The 23450-nt window shown below is 38.6% G+C and overlaps 1 protein-coding gene across 1 annotated transcript in view; it reads right to left on the bottom strand.

Moving 5' to 3' along the window:
- Positions 1 to 506: 506 nt before the first annotated feature.
- The window catches only part of LOC133856619 (translation factor GUF1 homolog, chloroplastic), a 50556-nt gene continuing 27612 nt past the window's right edge, over positions 507 to 23450 (bottom strand). Inside the window, exons 7-22 of the mRNA XM_062291675.1 lie at positions 22073 to 22117; positions 21877 to 21977; positions 13831 to 13927; positions 13517 to 13588; positions 12170 to 12324; positions 12009 to 12066; positions 10813 to 10893; positions 10588 to 10674; positions 9614 to 9685; positions 9356 to 9490; positions 9119 to 9192; positions 8313 to 8400; positions 5529 to 5606; positions 3503 to 3578; positions 3118 to 3158; positions 507 to 818 (exon numbers count right to left, since the gene is read on the bottom strand). Of these exons, the coding sequence (XP_062147659.1) occupies positions 723 to 818; positions 3118 to 3158; positions 3503 to 3578; positions 5529 to 5606; positions 8313 to 8400; positions 9119 to 9192; positions 9356 to 9490; positions 9614 to 9685; positions 10588 to 10674; positions 10813 to 10893; positions 12009 to 12066; positions 12170 to 12324; positions 13517 to 13588; positions 13831 to 13927; positions 21877 to 21977; positions 22073 to 22117 (1356 nt within the window). The 3' untranslated portion in view covers positions 507 to 722. The remainder of the gene's footprint in view (positions 819 to 3117; positions 3159 to 3502; positions 3579 to 5528; positions 5607 to 8312; positions 8401 to 9118; positions 9193 to 9355; positions 9491 to 9613; positions 9686 to 10587; positions 10675 to 10812; positions 10894 to 12008; positions 12067 to 12169; positions 12325 to 13516; positions 13589 to 13830; positions 13928 to 21876; positions 21978 to 22072; positions 22118 to 23450) is intronic.

The raw sequence follows: 23450 nt of genomic DNA, 5'->3' as shown, positions 1-23450 counted from the left end.
TAGATAAGAAAGTCCAACGTTGTTTCTACAAAATCAATCCAAATGAACATTCTTAACCAAAACTGACATCATTATGGGAATCGCAATCGCAAATTGTGAGCTGTTGTTTGGAGGTGAATTCTGTTGGTTGAAATCACGGCGTCTTCCGTAAGCTAGTAACATTCACCTGGGTTTTCGGAAACGGACATGATCATCATGTGAGTGATGATGGAGAGTATATTGATTGAGGTTGAAGATAGGCTTATTCCCTCACAATCCCACCCGTCTTTTATTTATTTATTTATTTAGGAGGATAAATTTGTAGTTAGAATAGATATGCCACATGGAACATAGAATTGTTGCATTTTAGCGCAAGCTATGTGTCATCAACTCAGCAGTCTGACGTGGCACGCTATTAATTAATTAGACAATAGGCTGATAGAGAGACCTTAATTTGAAACTTAAGTAAAACGCAAGGACTTGTCAAAATTAAAAACCTTGGGACCTAATTGAATTATGCGCAAAGCTAGGGACTAAATTTAATTTTCCCTTTTTCTCTATGAACTCTTAGATTGGCTATTAACCGATGTGGCATAAATATGTTTACAAATTGGAGGAAATGAGAGGCTCCCAACAGGTGTCGGCACTCCCCTATCTATGAAACAAAAACCAAAAGCATCCTCATATTTCCCACAATTACTAGAGCTTTGCAATGATGTTGCAAACTACAAAGAAATATGAGATCATAATACCTCCTTTTCAAGTTTCAACACAGCCATGAAGGCTTCTTGAGGTACATCAACTTTACCAATTGCCTTCATTCTTTTCTTCCCTTCAGCCTGGTAAGAAATAGACAAGAAAACTTATGCACAATACTAACTGCAAATCAGAGATTTTATATCACAGGAATAACCCATTGCATAATATGAAGCTTATAAGTACATTAGAACTGAAAATACCTTTTCCTTTGTTACTGTTGAATACAATATGAAAAAACTGGATTTTGAAACTTACTATAACTCCCATTACCATTTACAATGCAAATTGGAAAGAAATTGATTCCTCTTATCAATTAGATAAAGGACACTCCCCTTCCGCTGTTGTCAAACAATCTAGTAAGAGTGATGCTTAAAGCACATATATGTTGTTCTTTCAAACACAATTTTTCAAGATGTCAGTCCCTTTCAGTCATACAATTATAGACTGAAGTCGAACCAGCCAGTCTCAGTAAACGTATCCAGTCATCGACAAACCTTACAAATAAATGCAAAAACAAAATCAAGACGAACATGGCCCGAAGGAAATAATCACAAGGCGGCCAGAGTTATTGAATCTCAGTTATATATCAATTCAAAATCCAAGACTGTAAAAGTACACCAAATGAGCATTTTCAACGTAACATCCCAATCATTATAGTAGAACGATAATCAATTATCCACAAACTGTTAAATCACCAGCTATTAAGCTTGTAGGACAATTAGTGATTTAACATGGTATTAAAGCAAAAGTCCTGAGTTCGAACATTGTTTTCGTCTTTCACCTCCCGTTTCAATTAAGTAGTCCACGTGCTGGACCTTATTTATTAAGAGGGTATTTGAGCCCACACATGAAGGGGATTGTTAGAATATAAATTAAATAATTAAATTCATCTATTCTTATAATTTTGGGATAACTGGTGATTTAACATAGACCACATAGGCTCGTAAATGCTTCTTGGCTAGAAATAACAGGATAAATCTGGCAATGAAAGACATGCAGGTCATCACCACAGTGACTGATCCATGGAATATCTCAAGCCCACAATGATTTCTAGTTTTGAAGACCATCCTACTATTTGACATCATGTGATCTTTTGTACCTTTATCTTGTTGTTTAATCCAAACTTTTCCTTTTACTCCAACATTCTCTCATTGTTGCTTAGCAAATATACGCCAATGCACAAAGCATGGGATCAAATAAACCATCGATAGACACCCCCCCCCCCCCCCCCCCCCCCCCACCCCCCCCGCACGGGCAAAAGAAAAATCCCAAAGTTTGAAAGTCAGGATCGCTAACAATCAAGTGGGAGTTGAGAATAGTAAACAAAATTTAGTTGTCTGGATTGACATTCAAGATCTCAGACACCAGCTCTGAACTCTTCAAAAGCCCCTTCTCAGCTATTTGACACAGCACTCACAGACAACTAAGGTTTCCCACCAAAGGGGTAATCATGGAAAATGTGAAAAGAACAACATTAAAACAAGCATGCACTTTTTTAGCATCAAGCTACTTTCTAAGGCAACTCTGACAAGAACCGAACATTTGTCACTGATTGCTAAGAAGATCAAAGCAAAATTGCAAGGGTAATACTACGTAATGCAACATGACACCAAGAGTGGGAATGATAGGTAATGCAACATGCTGAAGATATTCCAATTATATAACCATGCAACTGTATGGCAGTCAGCTCTTGTATTTTCAGTACTTTCAGGTCAATGGACTAACATGATTAAAAATCCATCCACAGGCTATACCTTGCTCTTTGAATGCCCATATTTCATCTTTTAAAAAAAGGTTTCCTGCTTCAAGTAATTGACATCCTCAACCAAAGTATAGTTATAGTTATTGAAGCAACCCCATCCAACCCACCCCCCTCCCCCCCCCCCCCCCCCCCCCCCCCTTTCTTAGGTTCACAACTGTTACTTATCAAAGGACAACTTGTTACTGTTAAAGTGTCCCATATCGCTAAGAAATACATGACTTGGGCACTTTATAAGCCATGGACACCCCTCCTCTCTCAAGGCATCTTTTGAGAGTGAGTGAGGCTCATGAACTTTTACATGGTATCAGAGCCGGTTCTTTGGACGATAATAGGCCTTCCCCCCCCCCAAAAAAAAATGTTTTGGCTAAAGTTGCCACACGTGAGGGGACGTGTTAAAGTGTCCCACATCGCTAAGAGATACAAAACCTGGGTACTTTATAGGCCATGGACACCCTTCCTCTCTCGAAGCGTCTTTTGAGAGTGAGTAAGGCCCATGGACTTTCACAGTTACATCTATAATAAGATAATATGCTTCATGATGTTCTTAAAGCCTTGCATCATCAAAACACAGAAATATAATTTGCTAACAAATCCAATACTTTTGGCAAGTGCAGCACCTGTTTTTTAAGCAGTTTCTTTTTCCTCGTAATATCCCCACCTACAAGAATTTAAAAGAAAGAAAAATATTAATGTAAATGCAGGAATAAACATCACTCACATCAGGGACAAAAGGAAGGAAAGAGTTAACCCAGAAAATTTGAAAATCTATTTATTTGAAAAAGGTTGTATGAGGACAAGGAACCCTTCAATGACAGATAATATATGAAACTAATAGATGATGGAAAGAAAAAAAGGAACTGCGCTTCTCCAGAATTACAATTCGGACAGCTATATATCTTGTGACAAAAAATCTATTTACTTTGAGCACGTATATGCACAGAAGCTCCTTCCTGTGCAGGCTTCAGAAATAACTGCACATTCTCAAGAAGATTCTAATCTTACCATAGCATTTAGATAAAACATCCTTCCTAATAGCTGATAAAGATTCACTAGCAATCACTTTTGCACCTATGCATGCCTGTCATGGATATAATACACAAATGTTGCAACCGAGTTAGCATAACCAGAAGAATCAGAGTTAAGCAAGGCCACAGAATTATGTGCTCTATCTATAGATGATTCTAGAATAGGATATCAACAAGGGAGAAAAAATTGAATACCAGAAAGAAAATATTCTAGTGGTGTGAGGACACACTAAAAAGACCAAGGTACATAGTGAAATCAAACATATTTGAAAGTAGACAGTGCAAATCAATGGTACACAATGTTCACCATACTGGCTCCGATGACAAGTTTTGTTACTTCCTTGGTTTATACTAGACATGGGTAAGTGATTATAGTTTTGATGCAACTTCACTAGACAAACAGATTAAATAATCTTCTCCAAGAACTTGTTCAAAATTAGAACCACAATAAGATTGTTCTACATGTATGAAAGTGAATACTAATCTTAGGGGTGCAAAAAGGTAGAAAAGTGAATACTTGGCATTCTCTCAAGTAGTGCTAGTACAGCACGACAGCTCATGATTTTCAAATCATAAATCCCATATGAGCCTTAATTTTAATGTAATGGTTAAATATAAATGTATCAATGTATCTGTGATTTGGGAAAAAAAAGTGACCAAATAAGATGTTTTAAGTTACTCAACAAGCAAGCTTCTGCAAATCATTTACTCAGTCTAGATGTCAAGAAGAAGAATATCATGAAAAAGTGAAGACAAAAAGATATCTCAGAAGACAACAATAATATCAACAACAACAAAGTTTCTGCTTTCCATGAAAGAGTGTTTGGCGGATTGAGGCTCCATTGAGTACGACTTTTTTTGCTTGGTTGGAGTTCCTAGGAAAGATCCTTACCATGGACAATCTCCAGAAGCGGTGCGTCATTGTGGTAGATTGGTGTTGTATATGTAAGGGATAGGGAGTACGTGGATCATTTTCTTCTTCATTGTGAGGTTGCTTGTGTTATATGGAATGTTTTCTTCAATCGGTTCGGGCTGTTTTGGGTTATGCCTAGACGAATAGTCGATTTGTATGCTTGTTGGTGGACTACTGGAAACACTCAAAGTGCTGTTGTGTGGAAGATGATACCTTCATGCCTTTTGTGGTGTATTTGGAGGGAAATAAATGACAAGTTTTGAGGACCGTAAGAAGACTTTGGAGGAGATTGAGTCTTTTTTTCAACACTATATATCTTTGGATAACTACTTATTTTTTTCTCCTTTGGTAATTAGTTTTCATGATTTTCTTATTCTTTTGTACTTAACAAAAAAAAAAATTCTTATTCTTTTTGCTCCTACTAGTTAGGTGGCTTCTTTTGTATACTCCCTATATACTTGGGGACACCTTACGCTTTTAATATCTCGATTACTTATAAAACAAGATAATATCAACAACAGTAAAATGCACCTGCAAACACTCTTGACTTCCTACTCCTAAATTCAAAAACGCTAGTTTAATTTCCTATGTCCAAACCCTAATTTTAGACATACAACCCTATTAGCTCCTCATTGGTTGTGCATTAGAAAGTTTCTCCTAGCATCTTAAAAGGAAAAAGGTCAAGTTACCAAATGTTAAACTTTCAATATCAGTCTCCAATTCCAACTAGAGGAGTTCTTGATAGCCCTCTTGACCTACAACATTATTACTCAAAGAGTTTAAGTTGTTAAAAGAAATTGGCTTTCACTTTTGAACTGAAAATGCACAAAATGCTAAAATAAACACATGCACCCACGAATACTTGTAAACGTGTCTCTGTCTGTATATTCAATCGTATGTATATATGAGAATGTAAGTAACATGATGATTCGATTTGAGAAACACTACAAACATGCATTATTTCTGAAACAAACATGTTGCACTTTGTGGAGCACATTTAAGCAGTTTTGTCAAGAACAAAACGGTAAATAGTATCATACTGCAGCTTTTGCATTACTTATAAACTACAAAAAGAGCATATGGATCTTACTTGAATGGGAATTTTAAACATCTGTCTTGGTATAAGCTCCTTCAGCTTTTGTGTCAAAGCTCTACCCACAGCATATGCCTGAAAAAAGGCAACTTGGGTTGATTGCATAACAATAACACCTTTGTCAATGTTAAATATTTTTTTTTTTGATAAGTAAGAAGAACTTTATTAAAGAAAGCGTAAGGCGCCCCTAAGTACACAAGAAGTATACACAGGAACAACCAAAGCTAACCCAAAAAAAAAACACGCAACACCAAGGCCCTAGAACACAAAAGAACCAAAACAAGCTACAAAAGATCCCAACTAAGAACAGAACTACCCACTACCCTTCAAGGCACAACAAACCTACAACATGTGTGCCTTGCCTTTCCTACGCGTAGAGGGATAGTTCGCATCACCATAGTTAATGGAACTATGCAAATTTAGAAGCTCCCTTTTCCCTTTAGACTTCTGGCGCGCAAAAAATTGGAACTCCTCTTCCATGGCATCCCGAATAGCCAATGCCTCCTCCCCAAAATCTCCATCCATCGCCCAATCTAATGGCAAACCATCCCAATAATCATCTTCATCCTCCTCCCACACCACAATCTCCCCGTTATAATCAAAACCAACTGACCAATTCCAAGATTGGGAGAAACCATTAAAGCAACCACTCGAAGGGGAAGAGGGGCCTACCACCCCTCCATTGTTGACCTCCTGAAGCGCCACGAGAAGGACTGATATTGGGGGAAGGTTGGGAAACCCCTTCCTAAAAAGGCCTTGATTCACTGACGTCATTGACTTCTTCATTGCAGGAGGCTTTGCCACCTTCTCAGCTGACAGCTCTGCACCTGAAACCCTCTTAACAACGTCGCCAATAGACATCTTCACGGCTTCCAGTGAGTTAGAAAGTAGCCCATCATTCCACTTCACAGAATGCCCTTCCCTCAGATTTTTCGCCCTCCTGTAGTAACACTGAAAAGGCTTAGAAACCACCACAGGGAGGGGAGAACGCAGCTTCTCTCCTAAAATAGCTGCTCCAGCGAGAGACAGAGCGGCAGAAAGGGGTTTAGGAGTCTGAAGCTTCCCCAATGGAGTGAACTTAAAAGAAAAAGGAGCAGGATCCACCAGAAAAGTCAGATCCGATGCCGGAGGAGGGGGGAAACCGAACAGATTAGAGGCTGGAGTCCGACTAGAAACCGCCGGAAACACCTGGGAATTGCTCGACTCACCCCCGGAAGAAGACTCCGTCCCTGTAACTGTCCCTGTACCTGCCGCCGACGAGTGCTCCAACCTAGAGGAGTCCCCAACAAAAGCCGATGAAGCTGGACTCGCGCCCTCTTTGGCTCCCAACGCTGTAACCTCCAAACCCCCATGAGGAAGTCGATTCAGAACCAACCCAGAGGACACCTCTGTTGTCGTCACCGGCGACGAAGGCGGCAGGCAGGAAACTTTAGGTTTCCGCTTGAGTCGGGCCACGCGAAAACCTAATTTTCGAAACAGCCCCGACCCGGCAAACCGGATTAGAACTCTCCACACAGCCCGGCCCAATGCCAAATAAAAACTGGGACCCAACTTACGCCACGTCCGCAATCTCGAATTTTCAAAATTCAAACGAGAGTGCTTACCCTGTGGACGTACAAACTGGTCTTTGTCCAACAGATCCAGCGGGTGAGACTCCAAGGAAAAGCAATCCACACCGATCTCGTACTAGCCTCTGCATGCCACACCGCCGGAAAAAGATCAAGCTCGCAATGTGTCGCCAACGAAGCCCTTAACCAGGAACGACCATCACCCACTATGGGTATCGTCTTCGCAGCAGTGGTCGAATCTGACCTCAAAACCTCCGCAAAAGAAGGCCCCGTCCACTTTGGAGCCAATCCCAGAGTTGGCCGAACATCCTTCACAGCCTTCTTCTCCGATGTAGAAGAGGAGCCGGGCCCGCCACCAACCGAGGCTGAGAAAAAGTCTACAACGTTTCTCATCTCGTCGGAGAATTTAAGCCATCTCCACCCTCCACGGCCCTCGGGGATAACAATGGACCCTTTCCAACCGCCCAACCCAAACGTTGTCGCCTCTAAAAAGCGCCCAGCTTTATTCCCACCTCTCCAAGCAATTAGGACCTTCGAACCTTCTCTGAACGACTTAACAAAATCTTGCTCTGCCGGGAGACCCAACGCCACTTCCAACGACGACGCAAGCCACTCGGAGCTCTGAGCATTCAAAATGACCACACCCAAGAAATTTTTCCTCTTCTCCTCCACCCTCACCGTCGACGCCCCACCCAAAACCGAAAAGGTAAAGGACTTCGACTCCACTAAGAAGTTCTTATCCATCTACGACACACCCGGGACTATGGCGACCAACCCAAAAAAGCTACATCGCCAAACAAAGAACCACCCAACAAAACAGATGACCGAATCACAAAGCTAGAGGACCAAGCAGGAGGCTAAGAGAGATAGAGAAAGTGAGAGGACGGAATAGAAATCGAACCCCTAGCTGGACGCGCTCTCACGCGCCGTCACTAGGACACAGAGAGAGACCCTAACATATTAAAAGTGTTAGGCTCAATTACCGCTCCGGCTTTCTTCGGAATAAGCAAGACAAAAGTCAAATGTTAAATATTGATACATATAAAGTCTCCAGCTAAGAGTTTACACGGCCTGACAAGACATATCATATATAAATAAGTGATATGCTAACATCACAACACACACATGCACACACGCCCACACATACTCACACTTTGTCTAAAAATTTAAAGTAACTACTATGATGAGCATGAATTGAACAGAAGTTCATTACCTTATCCTTGTGCACAATAGTTGCCAAAGGTTCCACATGATCACCATTAATCTGAATGTCAAGTTTTAATAATTCACTTTCCTTGTACCTGGGAATCAAAAAGTGGGAATAAATGGAAAGTTATTACATAAATATCATCTGTCTCGCAAAATAGTAAAACACAAACTGATCATCCACTAAGCCAGAAAGGGAGATTTGAGATGCTTAATTTTAGAAAGAAAAAAAATAATTCATTTCACAGAACAAAAAGCATCCTAGCAAACACGGTATAAGTATTCCAGTCTAATCAATAGAACAGCCTTCTTTTGTCTAATAAAGGAAGAACTGTTGAACAACTGCACAGGAAATAACCTCAAAATTTGCACCAGATGATCACTAGTGCTGAATGAATGCCATATCCGTTACATGATAATGTATCATGCATCAAATGTAAACCTTTACTAGTATATAGAAAGCAACAGAGGGAAAAAATTAAAAATTAAAAAATTAAATTAAATTAAAATGGCTTTCCATCACTGGTGAATAATTTAGAAGTTCCTCTCTGAAGCCTGTCAATGAAACTCCTTTAATATAGAAAAGTTTAGCTCCTCCTTCAACCTGTTCTATGACCAATGTCAGCTGTATAACTCAGCAACCAAAATGTTGCGTACGTTCTTGACGATTGGTTGAGCAAATAAGTCAACTTTAAAGTGGGTTTGTTGTGCAAAGAGTGCACTATGACCCATGTAAATTTATAGAAGATCATCAAGAAGCTATACATTCCATCCTATATAAATTCATGGATGAAAAATTTTACATGCATTTACCCGAGAAAGGTATATTCCATGCTAGCATAACCCTTACTTCTGGACTTCAGCTGGTCAAAGAAATCACCAACCATCTGTCATATAAAGATATGAAGACGATTAAGGTTTGAAAAAATAAAAATAAAAAATAAAACCAAAATGTAACAGGGCAGCATAAGAAAAACCAACATTAACTAAAACAGTGTTAAACATGGGAGCTGATCAAGGCAAGTTGACTACAATAAAGCAAAAGGTTACCTCTGCCAGAGGTAATGAATAGGTGATGGATGCTCTATTCTCTGTAATATATTTCATTTCTTTAAACTCTCCCCTTCTGTCTTGAGCGAGCTCCATAAGCGGACCAATATAATCTTTTGGCGTAAGCATCTCAATCTGCAAGTATTATTTCAAAATGAAATAACATATAATTTGGCAAGCCAAAAAATAAAGTTTTATCTTGATTAATTTAACATTTAAGTTAAGCAATATATATCTCAAGGTACAAGAAATAATAACCTTAACAAACGGCTCCTCAATAGACCTCCTTTTTCCAGGTTCAGGAAGTAAACATGGATTTGAGCACTCAACCTTTAAGAATATCGAGATTGAAACATTAGTAATGAGATGAACATGACATCCACTTTAAACAAAGGAGGTTTATTTGCATATAGGGAATATATAATCAATCAATTTGCCATGAGATAATATGGAGATCAGATCAAAGAAAAGAATTAAAGGAATGTAAGCTTTTCCACGAAGCAATGCCATTAAAATCACTAAGACAGACACAACATAAAACATTCGAAACTGTGTAACAAGTCCATCATATAGATGCATAAATTGAAGATTACACTATAAGTATATCCCAAAATTTCCACACTTATGTCCAGCCTTATTTTTCCAATAATAATAAGGGAAAACTTGTTGGCTGAAGGATTAGTCTGGGAAAATGATGATTGATTTTCTGATATGGACAAACATTGTGGGATAAATTAAATATAAAGGACAAGAATCTTAGTTGGAAAAAGTTGGGGCCAATGGAAATGCAACCACAACAAAATCGAACATGTAAATAAAATGCGCAAACATGCACATACAAATAACACTACAGAAAATACGAAGGAATGAGAACACATGATACTCATACTGATATCCTAAACGCAGACCTGAAACTGTACCCATTTTGTTGCGCCTGAGTGTTCCCCGGCCACATAAATATATTGTTAAGGTTAGAGTGGGTTAAGTTGTGATAACAAGACACCAATACTAAAACCCTATAAATGTATGTCTTACAATCGTTGATGCAGATATTTTTTTTGCCAATGAAAAATGAGATATATGTTTCCACTTAGTTTCCCTTGTCCCTCAAAGTTTGAACCATATGCATAGATGGCAGTTTAGTAAGAGATAAAATAATGACATCCATCTCAAATTCTTGAAATGTATAAATCAAAACAAATGCATTGAGTTTAGGATCAAGAAGAAATTACAGTATCACCATTTACACAATTCACTCTATATACAACACTTGGAGCTGTAGTTATCAGGTTCAAATTGTATTCCCTCTCAAGCCTCTCCTGTAAACACAGAAAGTAGGTACGGATAAATAAAAGACTCCAAAAGTTCAGACACATTTAAAGTACTGAGAAAAACAGCAGACACTCCATAGCCCCCAAAGGACAAAAAAAAAACAGACAATTGAAAAGAAAGCAAACCTGAACTATTTCCATGTGGAGAAGACCCAAGAACCCACATCTAAAGCCAAAACCCATGGCACTTGAGGTCTCCGGCTCAAACTGCAAAAGCAGCATTGAAAAAACAGTTTTTTAATTTAGTTTATCAATATCAACTCAGTCTATCAATGTCAAATGTTCAAGGAATTACAACATAATATGCGGAAGTCAATGTGTTCCAGAATCATGAGCTACTTAATAAATAAAGAATAAAGATGAATAGTTTGATAATTATGTAAAGGGTAAGCCTGGGGACTGTCATAGTTGTATCTCAAACAATAAAAGCACCTAAAATGTAATCATAAAGAATGAGACCACCATTCATAATTAAATTATTTAAGAAAAAGTTAAAATGATGTTTTTTAGAGGGCGAGAAACAAAAAAAAGGTACGAAGAAAAAAAAAAAAAAGTGCAAAATGCAGATTAATTTTTAATCTTTTCAATTAAACCCAATGTTTTGAAGGAGCACATTGTCCAAAAAAGCATGAGTCACTTTACTCATAGGTACATATTGTCAACATACCGCTCAAATCTCGGGTTCTCTACATATCAATCCTTTTTTTTTTTGTGGGCACATTTCAATCCTTTTATAAAAATCCAATTTATAAAACAAAGCTTTTATTGAAATTTATATTGAAAATTAACAAGTGATTGAAATAAAGAAATGCAATACTAAAACTTCTAGAGGTACATCCGGCATGGGTACTTCACTGTGATTAGTCAGTGTCCAAGCAAGTAGTGTAGATGTCTTCTTTTAACTTTCCTCAGGTTTCAAGAATTTCAGATCCAAATTCATAGTATGTAAGTTTCAACATTTTTTTTAAACATAGAGAGATACCATTGAAGCATCTTAGACAACTACTTCATCTTATGAGACTCATGTCAAAGATGAGTGCCTAATACCATAATGAAAAAGCAGATTTTTTTTTTAATCATAAAGTCGATAATAATTTCTTTCAGATCTGCTTATCATTTTTTACCTTAGTTTTTTAGCGGGTAATCATTGTTTACCATGCATAAATTAGGGGTAAGTATTGGAAATTCGAGTCTTTTTGCATCACAGCTTGGCTACTAAACTTCATGATATATTTTTACATAATCATATAACATACACTTGGTGGCCAAAAACTTAAAATAGAAGTGCTCCATTCTTATAGCATATTAGCCATGTACTGCACCTTCAATGCAGCATCATTAAGTTGCAGTTTCTCAAGTGCATCACGTAACTCAGGGAACCTGGCAACAGAAAGGATTAAATTGGATGACACTAGAGACACCGGAGCACAAAGTTCCATCCTAGAATTCAGAAAACCAATGAGAACAAGCTATTGATCAATACTGGTCTGCATCAACAGGAAACATGCCGCAGAACACCATAGGAGTGGCTTCCTCGTATCCAGGGAGTGATTTTTCTGCCTTTCTACTGTAGTGTGTAATCGTGTCACCCACCCTAGCATCAGCTACTGATCTTATAGAAGCTGAAAGATAGCCTACCTGAAACAGTAGGCTAAGACATAGTTAAACAGATATATCAAGAAATTTCTGCAGCATCAGCAAACAATATTTTCATATGAAAACCAAGACCAATTGCTTTGAAAATACTCCAGGCAAGAAGGTTGAAGCGTCAATGACGGAATATTAGATAAATCTCGTCATTAGTTTTTCTATTATTCTATTACTCTTAATAGTAAATTGCATTTCTCCACCCTGGTCCCTAAACTATGAGGTTGGTTGCTATGTGTCCCTAAACTTTAATTACGAGCAATCTAAGCTATGGAGTCAATTAGTTAAACTTAAATTCACGTGCTTATCATATTATTACATGACTAAATGCTTGTTTTTTACTTAATTTTTTTCTATCATTATGTGATACTCATATGGAAATTAAGTTTAAATATGATGAAATAAAGGAAACTTTAACAATGGGGTACATTACAAGTTATCACATAGATTAGGGGATTTATTGCTCACACTTCAGGGTTGAAAAGTACAATATACCCTACTTTTAAATATTCAATCAAGCCATAAATGGACATTAACAGGGATAAGAGAGAAGAGATAACAGATTCTACAATGGTCTTAAATGTTGCTCGACGGCAAACACAAATAGGAACATCTAAAGGGGGCCCAAGCTTAAACCTAAAACCATCATGAGACAAAACACATTCCCCATCACATCCACGGGAACCAATTCACTTATCCCTGGCACTATGCTAGGTAGTGGGGGACAAAGAGGGAAGGAGAAGGGGAAAAAGGGGTAAGGGAAGTGCATCTTTGTGACAATTAGGGTGTGCACTAACCACATCTACACAATATCCTAAATAACTTTTTGTAATTGGAACTCTTTGTACCTTCTTTACCAAATTGTTTTAACCTCAATTTTCTTTATTGCATGAGTTCTGACTCATAAACTGGAGGTGCAAGTGAATTAATCAAGAATCATGTTTATGGAATCTATAAATATTAAAAAGGAAATCTGGAGAGGATGATTATTTTGAACAAAAAAAAATTCCACTACTGACCTAGTTTTCCTTTGAAAGCAGAGAGAGAGAGAGAGAGAGAGAGAGAGAGAGAGAGAGAGAGAGAGAGAGAGAGAGGTGGGAGATGGAACGAGAAGCACAAAAAGCTTCAAGCCATGAGATACATATCATACTAAGAATCAAATTATTGAGATGTATGACTTTACCTCCCCGGCAAACAGTTTTCCAACTTGCATCTGATTGGGAGATAAAACTCCAATTTCATCAGCAAAATAATCCTGTAGTTTAGTGAATAAATGGTGTAAAAATTAGCACAAAGGATGGCAGAATTATACTTGAAGAGGCAGAAGGGAAAAAAAAATGACCCACAATCAATTCACACTGCTCTGATAAAGTTTCAGTATAGTATATTAAATAAGCAAGCAGTAGTATACAAAACAATGCATACAGATCTCAAATCAGCAGGTAATTCCGTTAAAGTAAAATCTGATGGAAGGAAGAACCAGAACAAGTACTTTACCTTCTTACTGGCCATAAAATAAATTCGGTCACCTTTCTTTACAGTCCCATCAATGACTCGAAAATATACTATAACACCTCTGTATGGATCATAGTAACTGCAAAAAGATTCAAGAAAGCAAAATATATGACTTGTGGCAAATGTGCTGTTTCTTTCAACAACTAATGGATAATTAGTATCAATGTGAAAAATATAATTAGCTTCAACAAGCATGACTGATGGATTCTGCAAATTAGTTTTGGGAAATAAGAAAAATAGTAAAATAAAAGGAAGCTTTAAGTTCCCAGGGAGTGGATCGTTCATATTGAATTCAATGTAAACGTCTGCTTTGGAAACCAAAGCTTTCATTTGGTGCAAATCCTAAAATGAGAGGGGGTTTTGCACAGATAAGTCACAATTAAGTGTACTTTTAATTGCCCATACTTCCAGCAAAATTATTTACAGCCTAATAAATTGTTTCCCATTTAGAGTATAATGTACCTATCTACCCAACATATATAGTTCCCATGTGTGAAATGGACAAAAGTGCAAATGAAGAGGAAAGTTTAAAGACAAAATTATTTTTTTTTTATTAAAAAAAAGAAAAAAAGAAAAAAAAATTAGAGGAAATCTATCAAATGAAAAACAATTGACGTAAAACCATGACTAAGATCACTACTAAAAAAGACTCTATCCCATATATTATATGGTGACCACAAATTTTCTACAAACTAGTTGGAGATTGAAATGTTCAATGCAGTAGAAAACAGATAGACTGGTTTGGTTATACCACTATTCTGGAGATGTGCACCCATGTTTACAACTTCAGATAGTTCACCAAAGGCTCCAAGCCATTGGATGCAAAAGTTCAATTGTGCCAACTCAGCTCAACTCAAGTCAACTCAGATAAGTCTTAATCCATCTAATTGGGATTGGCGACATGGATCTTTATACACCACTTGGCCTTATTTAGGGCCATGTTCCCATTTACCCTAATTGAACAATCTTGAACCAACTCATCCCTGGTAATAAGTATCCGCGCCTGTTGCAAATCAAGCCAGGCACCAGTAATTGGCAGCACTGATCCCCACTCTATAGTCCAACCTATTAATGGCCACGTAACAAGTCAAAGAATGAAACTACAAGTCTATTCTTTGTGCATGTTTAATTATCCTAGTTTGCACCTCGCCATCTTTTATGTGTGTATGTGTTTTCGTACTAAAGTCTCTTCTTTGTGCATGTTTAATTATTCTAGTTTGCACCTCACCATCTTTTATGTGTGCGTGTTTTCGTACTGGTATGTCAGACATACGTCTAATGGATCTTGAACCCAAGACCATATCCTCCACATTATTCTTAAGGTAAGATGGGATCGCCATTTAAGCTAAAGCTAATTAGCCAACCTTAGACTGACATAAATTCTTATTATATCAAGTATGGCAACCTCAATATTTCAAAGCCACAAATTGTCCTTTTATAAGTTCCTACATGCGTAGATTGTTACTATAAAGTGCATTGTAGAACCCCGATGTGCATCTAAAAAATCAAGGAATTTTGATTTGAGGATAGGGTGGATTTAGAATATTTAATTATGATGAATTTGGAGGATTATTTTTAAAAGTATGGATTTTTGACACTTCATTAATTTATTCTTCAGATAACTAGGATTTATAATCATTTTTGAGAAAAGATACATTGCATTATCATCATGGTATTTATTATTTTGATGGATTTAATTTTATAGGCTTTAATTAAAAAGAGTAAGGATTTTAGGTGGAAATTTTAATTATTTTGAGGTATTTTATTACTGAGTCTTGTTTTAAATTACGAAGGATGTGGAATTGTTAAAGGATTTTATTTTTAGGGTTAATGAGGATTTAAGAATTTTTTAACCCCAAGGGGTTGGCTCAACTAATAAGAGCCTTGGTCTTTGTGGTAGTCCCATGAGGTCTTAAGGTTCGAATCCCCTTGGGTGCAAACAGTTCTATGGAGCCAGCCCGCCGGCGAAGCCGGAGTATTACCCGATCTGAGTGGAGGGGGCGTTTTACATGAGTTTAAGGTTTACCTGAAATGGGTGGGTACACGAAGTGGCCCTACCTTGAAGGGGTTCTTTGTCATTAAAAAAAAAAAAAAAAAAAAAAAAAAAAAAAAAAAAAAGAAGAAGAAGAAGAAGAAGAAGAAGGATTTAAGAATTTTAGTGCCCTGGTCCCGGCAGCCAACGTAAATAGATCAACGACCACCGAGGTGGCAGCCACCATCATGGGTCAGGCGGCTACTAGTGGCCACCACACTAGTCTCTTTTTTTAAAAAATTTAATATTTTAATTCTTATCTTTTACATATAACAAGGCAGCCTTCACACTTGAAAAGAATTATACATATGCCATCTCCACTCCTGAAAAAAAAAAAAAAAAAAAAAAAAAAAAAAAAAAAAAGAAAAAAAAAAGGAGAAGAAGAAGAAGGGTACCATATTTAATTTTTTTTTAGGAGTGTTTTGTGAAAAGAGTTTTGTGATTTGTTTCAAAAAGTGTGTAGTAGTGCAGGCCACATGAAAATCCATTTGGGTAACTGATATTTGAGAAGAGAAGCGAAAAATGATTTTGAGAAAGTTACCAATATGAGAAGAGTTTGTCTTAGTTTCCAACCTCGCCATCTTTTATGTGTGCATGTTTTCTTACTTGTCAGTCATACATGCATCTAATGGATGTTGAACCCAAGACCATATTCTCCACATTATTCTTAAGTTAAGAGGGGATGGCATTTAAGCTAAAGCTCATTATCCAACGTCAGACCGACATATTCTTTTTTCTTTTTCTTTTTTCAAATGATGTCATATTATTAAAAAGCGCAAAGGGGCGCAATCCTAGTACACAGGAAATATACAAAAGTGCCCCTAATCAAAGGAAACAAATGAGCAGGAAATTAAAAACTCTACAAACGTAACACAACTCGGGGTATGAGCCGAGACCCATACAAATAACATATTAAGCACATTTGGACACAACTCCAAGACTGGCATTTCTACATCTTCAAAATGCCGTGCATTCCTCTCACGCCAAATACCCCACATAACACACAAAGGAACCTGCTTCCAAATTTGTTGAACTTGACCACAACCAAGCGAATTGCCCCAACTACTCAACAAATCAAGCACCCATCGCAGCATGACCCACTCCACACCAAACAACCTATAGAAAAAACTCCAGGTATCCCGTGCAACATCACAATGAAGTAAGAGGTGTTCTTCAATGGATTTTCCAGTCTTCTAGCACATACAGCACCACTCAACCACCACTATATGACGCCTACGCAAGTTGTCATGCGTCAATATCTTTCCTAAGGCCGCTGTCCACACAAAAAAGACACCCGCAACGGGACCTTAACACGCCAAATACTCTTCTAAGGAAAAGAGACAACCTCTTGACTAGCTAAGGCTTTATATAAAGACTTCACTTCAAAATGCCCCCTTTTAGAAAGACTTCACACCAACCTGTCAACTGCTCCATGCCGAATCCGATGAGAATACAAACGCTCATATAATGAAAGGACCATCTCCACCTCCCAATCTTGTGCAAGTCGTGTAAAGACAACATTCCAATGTGGAACTCCACCTACCAAAGACAAATTCTCTACCACCCAAGCGTCTTGAAAACAAGCAATACTGAACAAAACTGGATAACAAAACTTTAACGGCATATCTTCACACCACAAATCATGCCAAAATCGTACATTATATCCATCTCCCACCTCCAATCGCACAAACTTATAAAAAATATCCCACCCCTTTTGAATATACTTCCAGACACTCACACCATAAAACCCCCCAGCCGCTAATGAACACCAGCCACCACTCAAACTCCCATACTTAACGTCAATCACCGATCTCCATAAAGCCTCCTGCTCCTGAACAAATCTCCACATCCACTTCCCCAATAAAGCTCAATTAAATTGAATCAAATTTCGAACTCCCAAACCACCTTCCTTAATTGGAGTACAAATTGTATGCCAGTTTACTAAATGAAATTTTACCTCATCCCCAATGCCACTCCATAAAAAATCCCGTTGTAGTCTCTCAAGTCTCTTAGCCACACTCACAGGAATGGGGAACAACGATAAGTAATACGTAGGAATGCTGGAGAAAGTACTTTTGATCAGAGTCAACCAACCACCCTTAGACAAATATAATTTCTTCCAACAAGCCCAGTGCAAGGCTAGGCTGAAACAAAAAGCCCCAATGACTCATGAGGCATGCGTAGAAGAACCTACAACACAGTGGCAAGTGTATACTCGTCAGTCTCCTCGCAAGGAGACACCTCAGTGGAGAGTTAAACCGGAAGTGCCGAGAACGTAGTCTACTCCCAATCGTCAACTGGCTATTGAGGCGGTGTAGTCTGAGAGGGCCGAACTAGCTCCTAGAAGTGAGACAGAGGTGGTTGCTAGCGTGATGTTGTTGGCGGGTTCGAGTTCAGATGCGCCTCAGGCAAACACCACCGAGAAGTGGACTGAGGTTGTCGACAAGGTGGTTGAGGGTGGGTGTTTTGAAAAGGAAAAAGAAAAGGAAGTTTCAGCACTTGAGGGGGGCACGTCGGTGTGTATGGAGGTCGGAGGATGTGGTTCAGGGCCAGATTGTTTTGTAATAGAGGCAAGACAGTTTGTAGCCTTATTAGAACATGTAGTAGGGGTGACGGGTAAACTTGGGGTATGTTCAGAGTTAGCCGATATTACTGTTGGAGGAGCTTTGACACCGGTGGCAGCAGCTCAAAGTGTGGCTATAACGGTGGGCAGGACAGACATGACTCAGCATGAAAAAGAGCATGTTGAAGAGAGGCTGGGCAACGGCAATCCTGGGGGTGACGTTGAAGAGCCGCAGTTGTCTGGCCAGATGGGAGTAATACTTTCCATGGGTCATCCTTGAGAGATGGTGGGGTCTAAGTTCTTGTCTTCTATGGAGGTTGATGGAGAAGGGGAAGAACTAGAGGACAATGGCCCATTATCAATTGTACCCTTGGCAGTGAGTGTGGGCAAGGAGCCTAGCTCTAGTGTCTCCTAGATGGGTGGTTGAGCGGGTGAAGGGTTTTTACAAAGTCGTAGGGTTGTTGTGTGATCGTTTTGAGGATAAGTTGATGACACTTTTTGAAGAGATTGAAGCTACTAGAGATCAATCAATAGCAGAGACTGTCTATGGTTACCTCCACATCAGGGCTGAAGGGCCAGCGGGAGCGAAAGCGTTTGGATTGTTCCATTAATTATGATAAGAAGGGGGATCACTCAACTAGAAGGTAAGAAAAGGGTAGGGGCTCTTCTTGTATTAATGAAGCCTAAAATAGTAATTTGGAATGTAAAAGGGCTCAATGTGCTGAATAAAATACCATGGATTAAGGGGCTCCTAAGAGAGAGGAAGGCTGATTTTGTTTGCTTGTTGGAGACGAAAATGGAAGTCATTACTAGGGCGATGGTCCGGAGCTTATGGGGATGCCAACATGTGGATTGGTGTTATATGGAGGTAAGTGGGGCCTCGAGTGGCATTTTGATTATGTGGGATAGGCGGGTCGTGGAGAAGATTGATGAGTGTGTGGGAAGATATACAATTGCTTGTTCTTTGCGCAACATTGATGATAATTTTGTGTGGGCGTTTGGGGGGGTGTATGGGCCTAATGATGACGGGGAGAGGAGTGTTTTGTGGGATGAGATGGCTGGTTTGATGAGCTGGTGGGAGATGCCATGGTGCTTTGGCGGAGATTTCAATGTGGTTAGGTTTCCTAGTGAGAGATCGGGTGATTCTGGATTTTTTGCAGCTATGGAGGAGTTTTGGGAGTTCATTTTTGTGCAGAGATTGGTGGATATACCTCTCCAAGGAGGTTAGTTTACTTGGTCCAATAGTCAGGAAGATCAGGTATGGTCTAAAATTGACAAATTCCTATTATCTCCAGAATGGGAAGAACATTACCATAAGGCGCCACAAAGACGACTGCCTAGAATTGTATCAGATCATTTTGGATTGCGGGACGCAAAGAGAAGGGAGCAGATATTTTAAATTTGAAAACATGTGGCTGAAATCTGAAGGCTTTGTGGAACAAGTAAACCGTTGGTGGGAGACTTATGAGTTTCATGGCCTGCCTAGTTAAGTTTTGGCAAAAATGCTGAAAGCTTTAAAGGTGGATTTGAAGAAATAGAATGATGAGGTGTTCGGTGATGTGGGGAAGAAAAATGAGTTATTGGAGGGTATTCGAGAATGGGATTGTATTCAAGAGGGTCGGGGATTAGTGAAGGAACGGATGCGGAATATAGATATGATTAAGGAGTTGGAAAAAACGCTTATTTTTTAGGAGATAAATTGGAGAAAGAAATCTTGTACTTCGTGGCGGAAGGAAGGGGACAGTAATACAAAATTTTTCCATAGGGTGGCCAATTCGTATCGTAGATACAATCACGTGGAATCTTAGAGGATAAATGGGGCTATGTCTAATAATTCCTTGGAAATAAAGGAGCATATAGTACATTATTATAACAAACTGTACACCGAGCAGAGTACTTGGAGGCCTAGGGTGGATGGGCTCTCTTTTTCATCCATTTATGCGAAGGAAGGTAATTGGTTAGAACGAGAATTTGAGGAGCAGGAGGTGTGGGAGGTGGTGCAGAATTTGAATGGTGCTAAGGCGTCGGGACCGGATGGGTTCACAATGGCTTTTTTTCAAAAGTGTTAGGATGTCTTGAAACAAGATATTATGGCTATGTTTTCAGAATTCCATAATCGATGCCAGTTTGAGAAGAGTTTTAACGTAACATTTAATTCTCTAATTCCAAAGAAGACAGACGCTGTGGATGTAAAGGATTTCAGGCCGATTAGTCTAGTGGGAGGGTTCTATAAACTCATTTCCAAGGTGCTTGCTAACAGGTTCAAATCAGTACTGAGCAAGATTATTTCTAGTTCTCAAAATACTTTCATTGGAGGTCAGCAAATTTTGGATTCAGTTCTCATAGCTAATGAATGCTTGGATAGTCGAATTCGGTCAGGGGAGGCTGGTTTGTTGTGTAAATTGGATTTGGAGAAAGCTTATAATCATGTTAATGGGATTTCTTGCTCTACATGCTTCAGTGGAGTGGGTTTGGGGAGAAGTAGAGGGATTGGATAGAATTTTGTATCTCTATGGTAAGATTTTCCATCTTGGTGAATGGCACTCCGTCTGATTTTTTTAAGAGTTCTCGTAGCCTAAGGCAAGGTGATTCGCTTTCTCCTTTGTTGTTTGTGATGGTTATGGAGCCTTTAAGCTGGATGTTGAATGCGACGATGAACCAGGGATTATTGACAGGTTTTTCTGTGGGATCTAGGGATAATGAAGAATTTGTGGTGAATCATCTGTTGTTTGCGGACCGACATATTCTTACAATTATCAAGTATGGATATTGTGCATTGTGAAATATCAATGCTTCATTTCCTTCTCACTTTACCAACCGACAAATTGTCCATTTATAAGTTCCTTGCAATATAAGGCAAAAAAGCTTTAGTGAGGGTGCATTAGATTCTCTTCAGAATATCTTTGACACGAGATTAAAATGTTTAGTATGTGTAATAAATGAAGTCTCTTATCATGCCATAGCTCTCATGGCTATGATGATATCAATAAATTTCCACAGAAAATATCTCCTAAACTAATTAATAACCTTTCTATGTGACCAAGGTAGTAAATTATGAAGCAAGCAATACGAACAGGAAAGAGTGAATGCATCAGTCATAATCTTTATGCAAGGGTATTGTGTCTCTTTTGTTTGAAAGATGTAACAGTTTTAAAAATCATTAACTTAAAATAGATTATCGAACATATTAAATTCAATAAATTCAACAAACATAACCTTATTCTAAAGAATTCAAAATAGGAAAATTGATAATTACTATTGAAGAGGGTAGAAAAATGTACTGGTATCATTCAGGCATACACAATAGAGAAATATAAAATATAGATATAAGAAAATGACGACAGCATAATGAAATGGAGTTTTTTTTTTTTTTTTTTTTAATGAAATGGAGTTGATTGCCATTGAAAAGATGTGATTCAGTCAAAATATGCACCTGTCAAATATTAAAGCCCTCAATGGCCTTTCAGCAGTATCCTTCGGTGGGGGAATCCGTTCAACAATCGCATTGAGAATTTCAGTTATACCAATTCCCTCCTACAAAAGAGAAGGAATACCAATACTATTGCTTTCCATGAGGTACAGACTTATGCCATGTGTTCACTATAAAGATAAAATTAACAAAAACTGACCTTAGCAGAGCAGAATATGGCACTGCTACAATCTAACCCAACAACCTACATTAAAATAGTTTAGAACCAGTTAAGAAATTGACCCACTAGAAACCATGACTTTCTAATTGTGACCCTCTGGTCCGGAACATGCAATATGAAAGTATAGAAGTACCTTTATAACAAAAGTTTTCTGATAAGTACCTTCACAAAGAAAAGTAGGCCCTTTTTTTTGTGGGGGGGGGGAAATGCTCCAAGGATCCCTTGGGTTTTACCTTTTATCAAATCGCTCCTAAATGTTTAAAAGTGATCAAATCACTCCCTAAGGTTCTACTGTTATCAAATAACTCCCTCCATTCCCCTTCCGTTTTAACTTTGTAATGGTAATGAGTGACACGTAGCCATTAGACCACGTCAAGTCCAATAAAAACAAGACACATGTCCAGACCATCCAAGCTTGCATCAAACACACACCATGTTGGATGTGCCACATCATTAACACATCAATCTAGAACTTAAAAATTGGACACATCAGTGGGAAGGAAAAAAAAAACCCCTGTTGTGGGAGGGGTGGCCACCCCTCTGCTGTGGGGGGAGGGGGTTGGCTAGATGGCCACCCCTATCTATTGTGGGAGAAGTGGCTGTGCAACCACCCCCATTTGTTGTGGCCCCATCTACTGTAAGAGTGGCTGGTCATGCGCTCATCACCATCTATTGTGAAAAGGGGTGGTCGCGGAGGAAGTGGCTGCGCAGCCACCCATCTTCTACAACACAAGGATGACCACGTTACCACTCCTCTCACAATAGATGAGGGTAGCTACGCCCACAACTGAGGGGGGGCCACACAGCCAGTCCTCCTCAAAAGGCCTTTACCCATTCTCTATACTTGCTTTACCCTAGGTTTTGTGATTTAGTGCAAGTTGAAATAGCAGAACAAGAGAAAAGAGGAGAGAATACGACTTCTTTGAAAAGAGAACACTAAAATTAGGGTTCTCCTCCTCTTCATGTATTATTTATAATATTCTCACATAGTATAATTACATAAATGCACTCCAATATGATCATAAAAAGAACAAAACTATAAAATAACACATCACACTTCCCCCTCAAGCTTAGGTAAAGATATCCCGTATACTTGACACTCCTTTAGTCAGAATATCTGGAAGTTGTTGTCCTGTTTTCACATACGGAATACGTATTAGACCTGCACATAGGTTTTTTGTAATAAAATGCTTGTCAATCTCAATATGCTTGGTTCAGCCATGTTGGATTGGATTGTAAACAATGTTAATTGCAGCCTTATTGTCAAAATACAGCCTCATGGAATCGTCAAAATCATACCTACGTTCTTTCAACAATATCTTCAACCATAACGTTTCACACACTCTATGGGCCATGG

The sequence above is a fragment of the Alnus glutinosa genome, chromosome 14 (assembly GCF_958979055.1).
Source record: "Alnus glutinosa chromosome 14, dhAlnGlut1.1, whole genome shotgun sequence".
Lineage (NCBI taxonomy): Eukaryota > Viridiplantae > Streptophyta > Magnoliopsida > Fagales > Betulaceae > Alnus > Alnus glutinosa.
The sequence above is the reverse complement of the archived record's forward strand: the minus strand, read 5'-3'. Positions and strand labels throughout refer to the sequence as shown.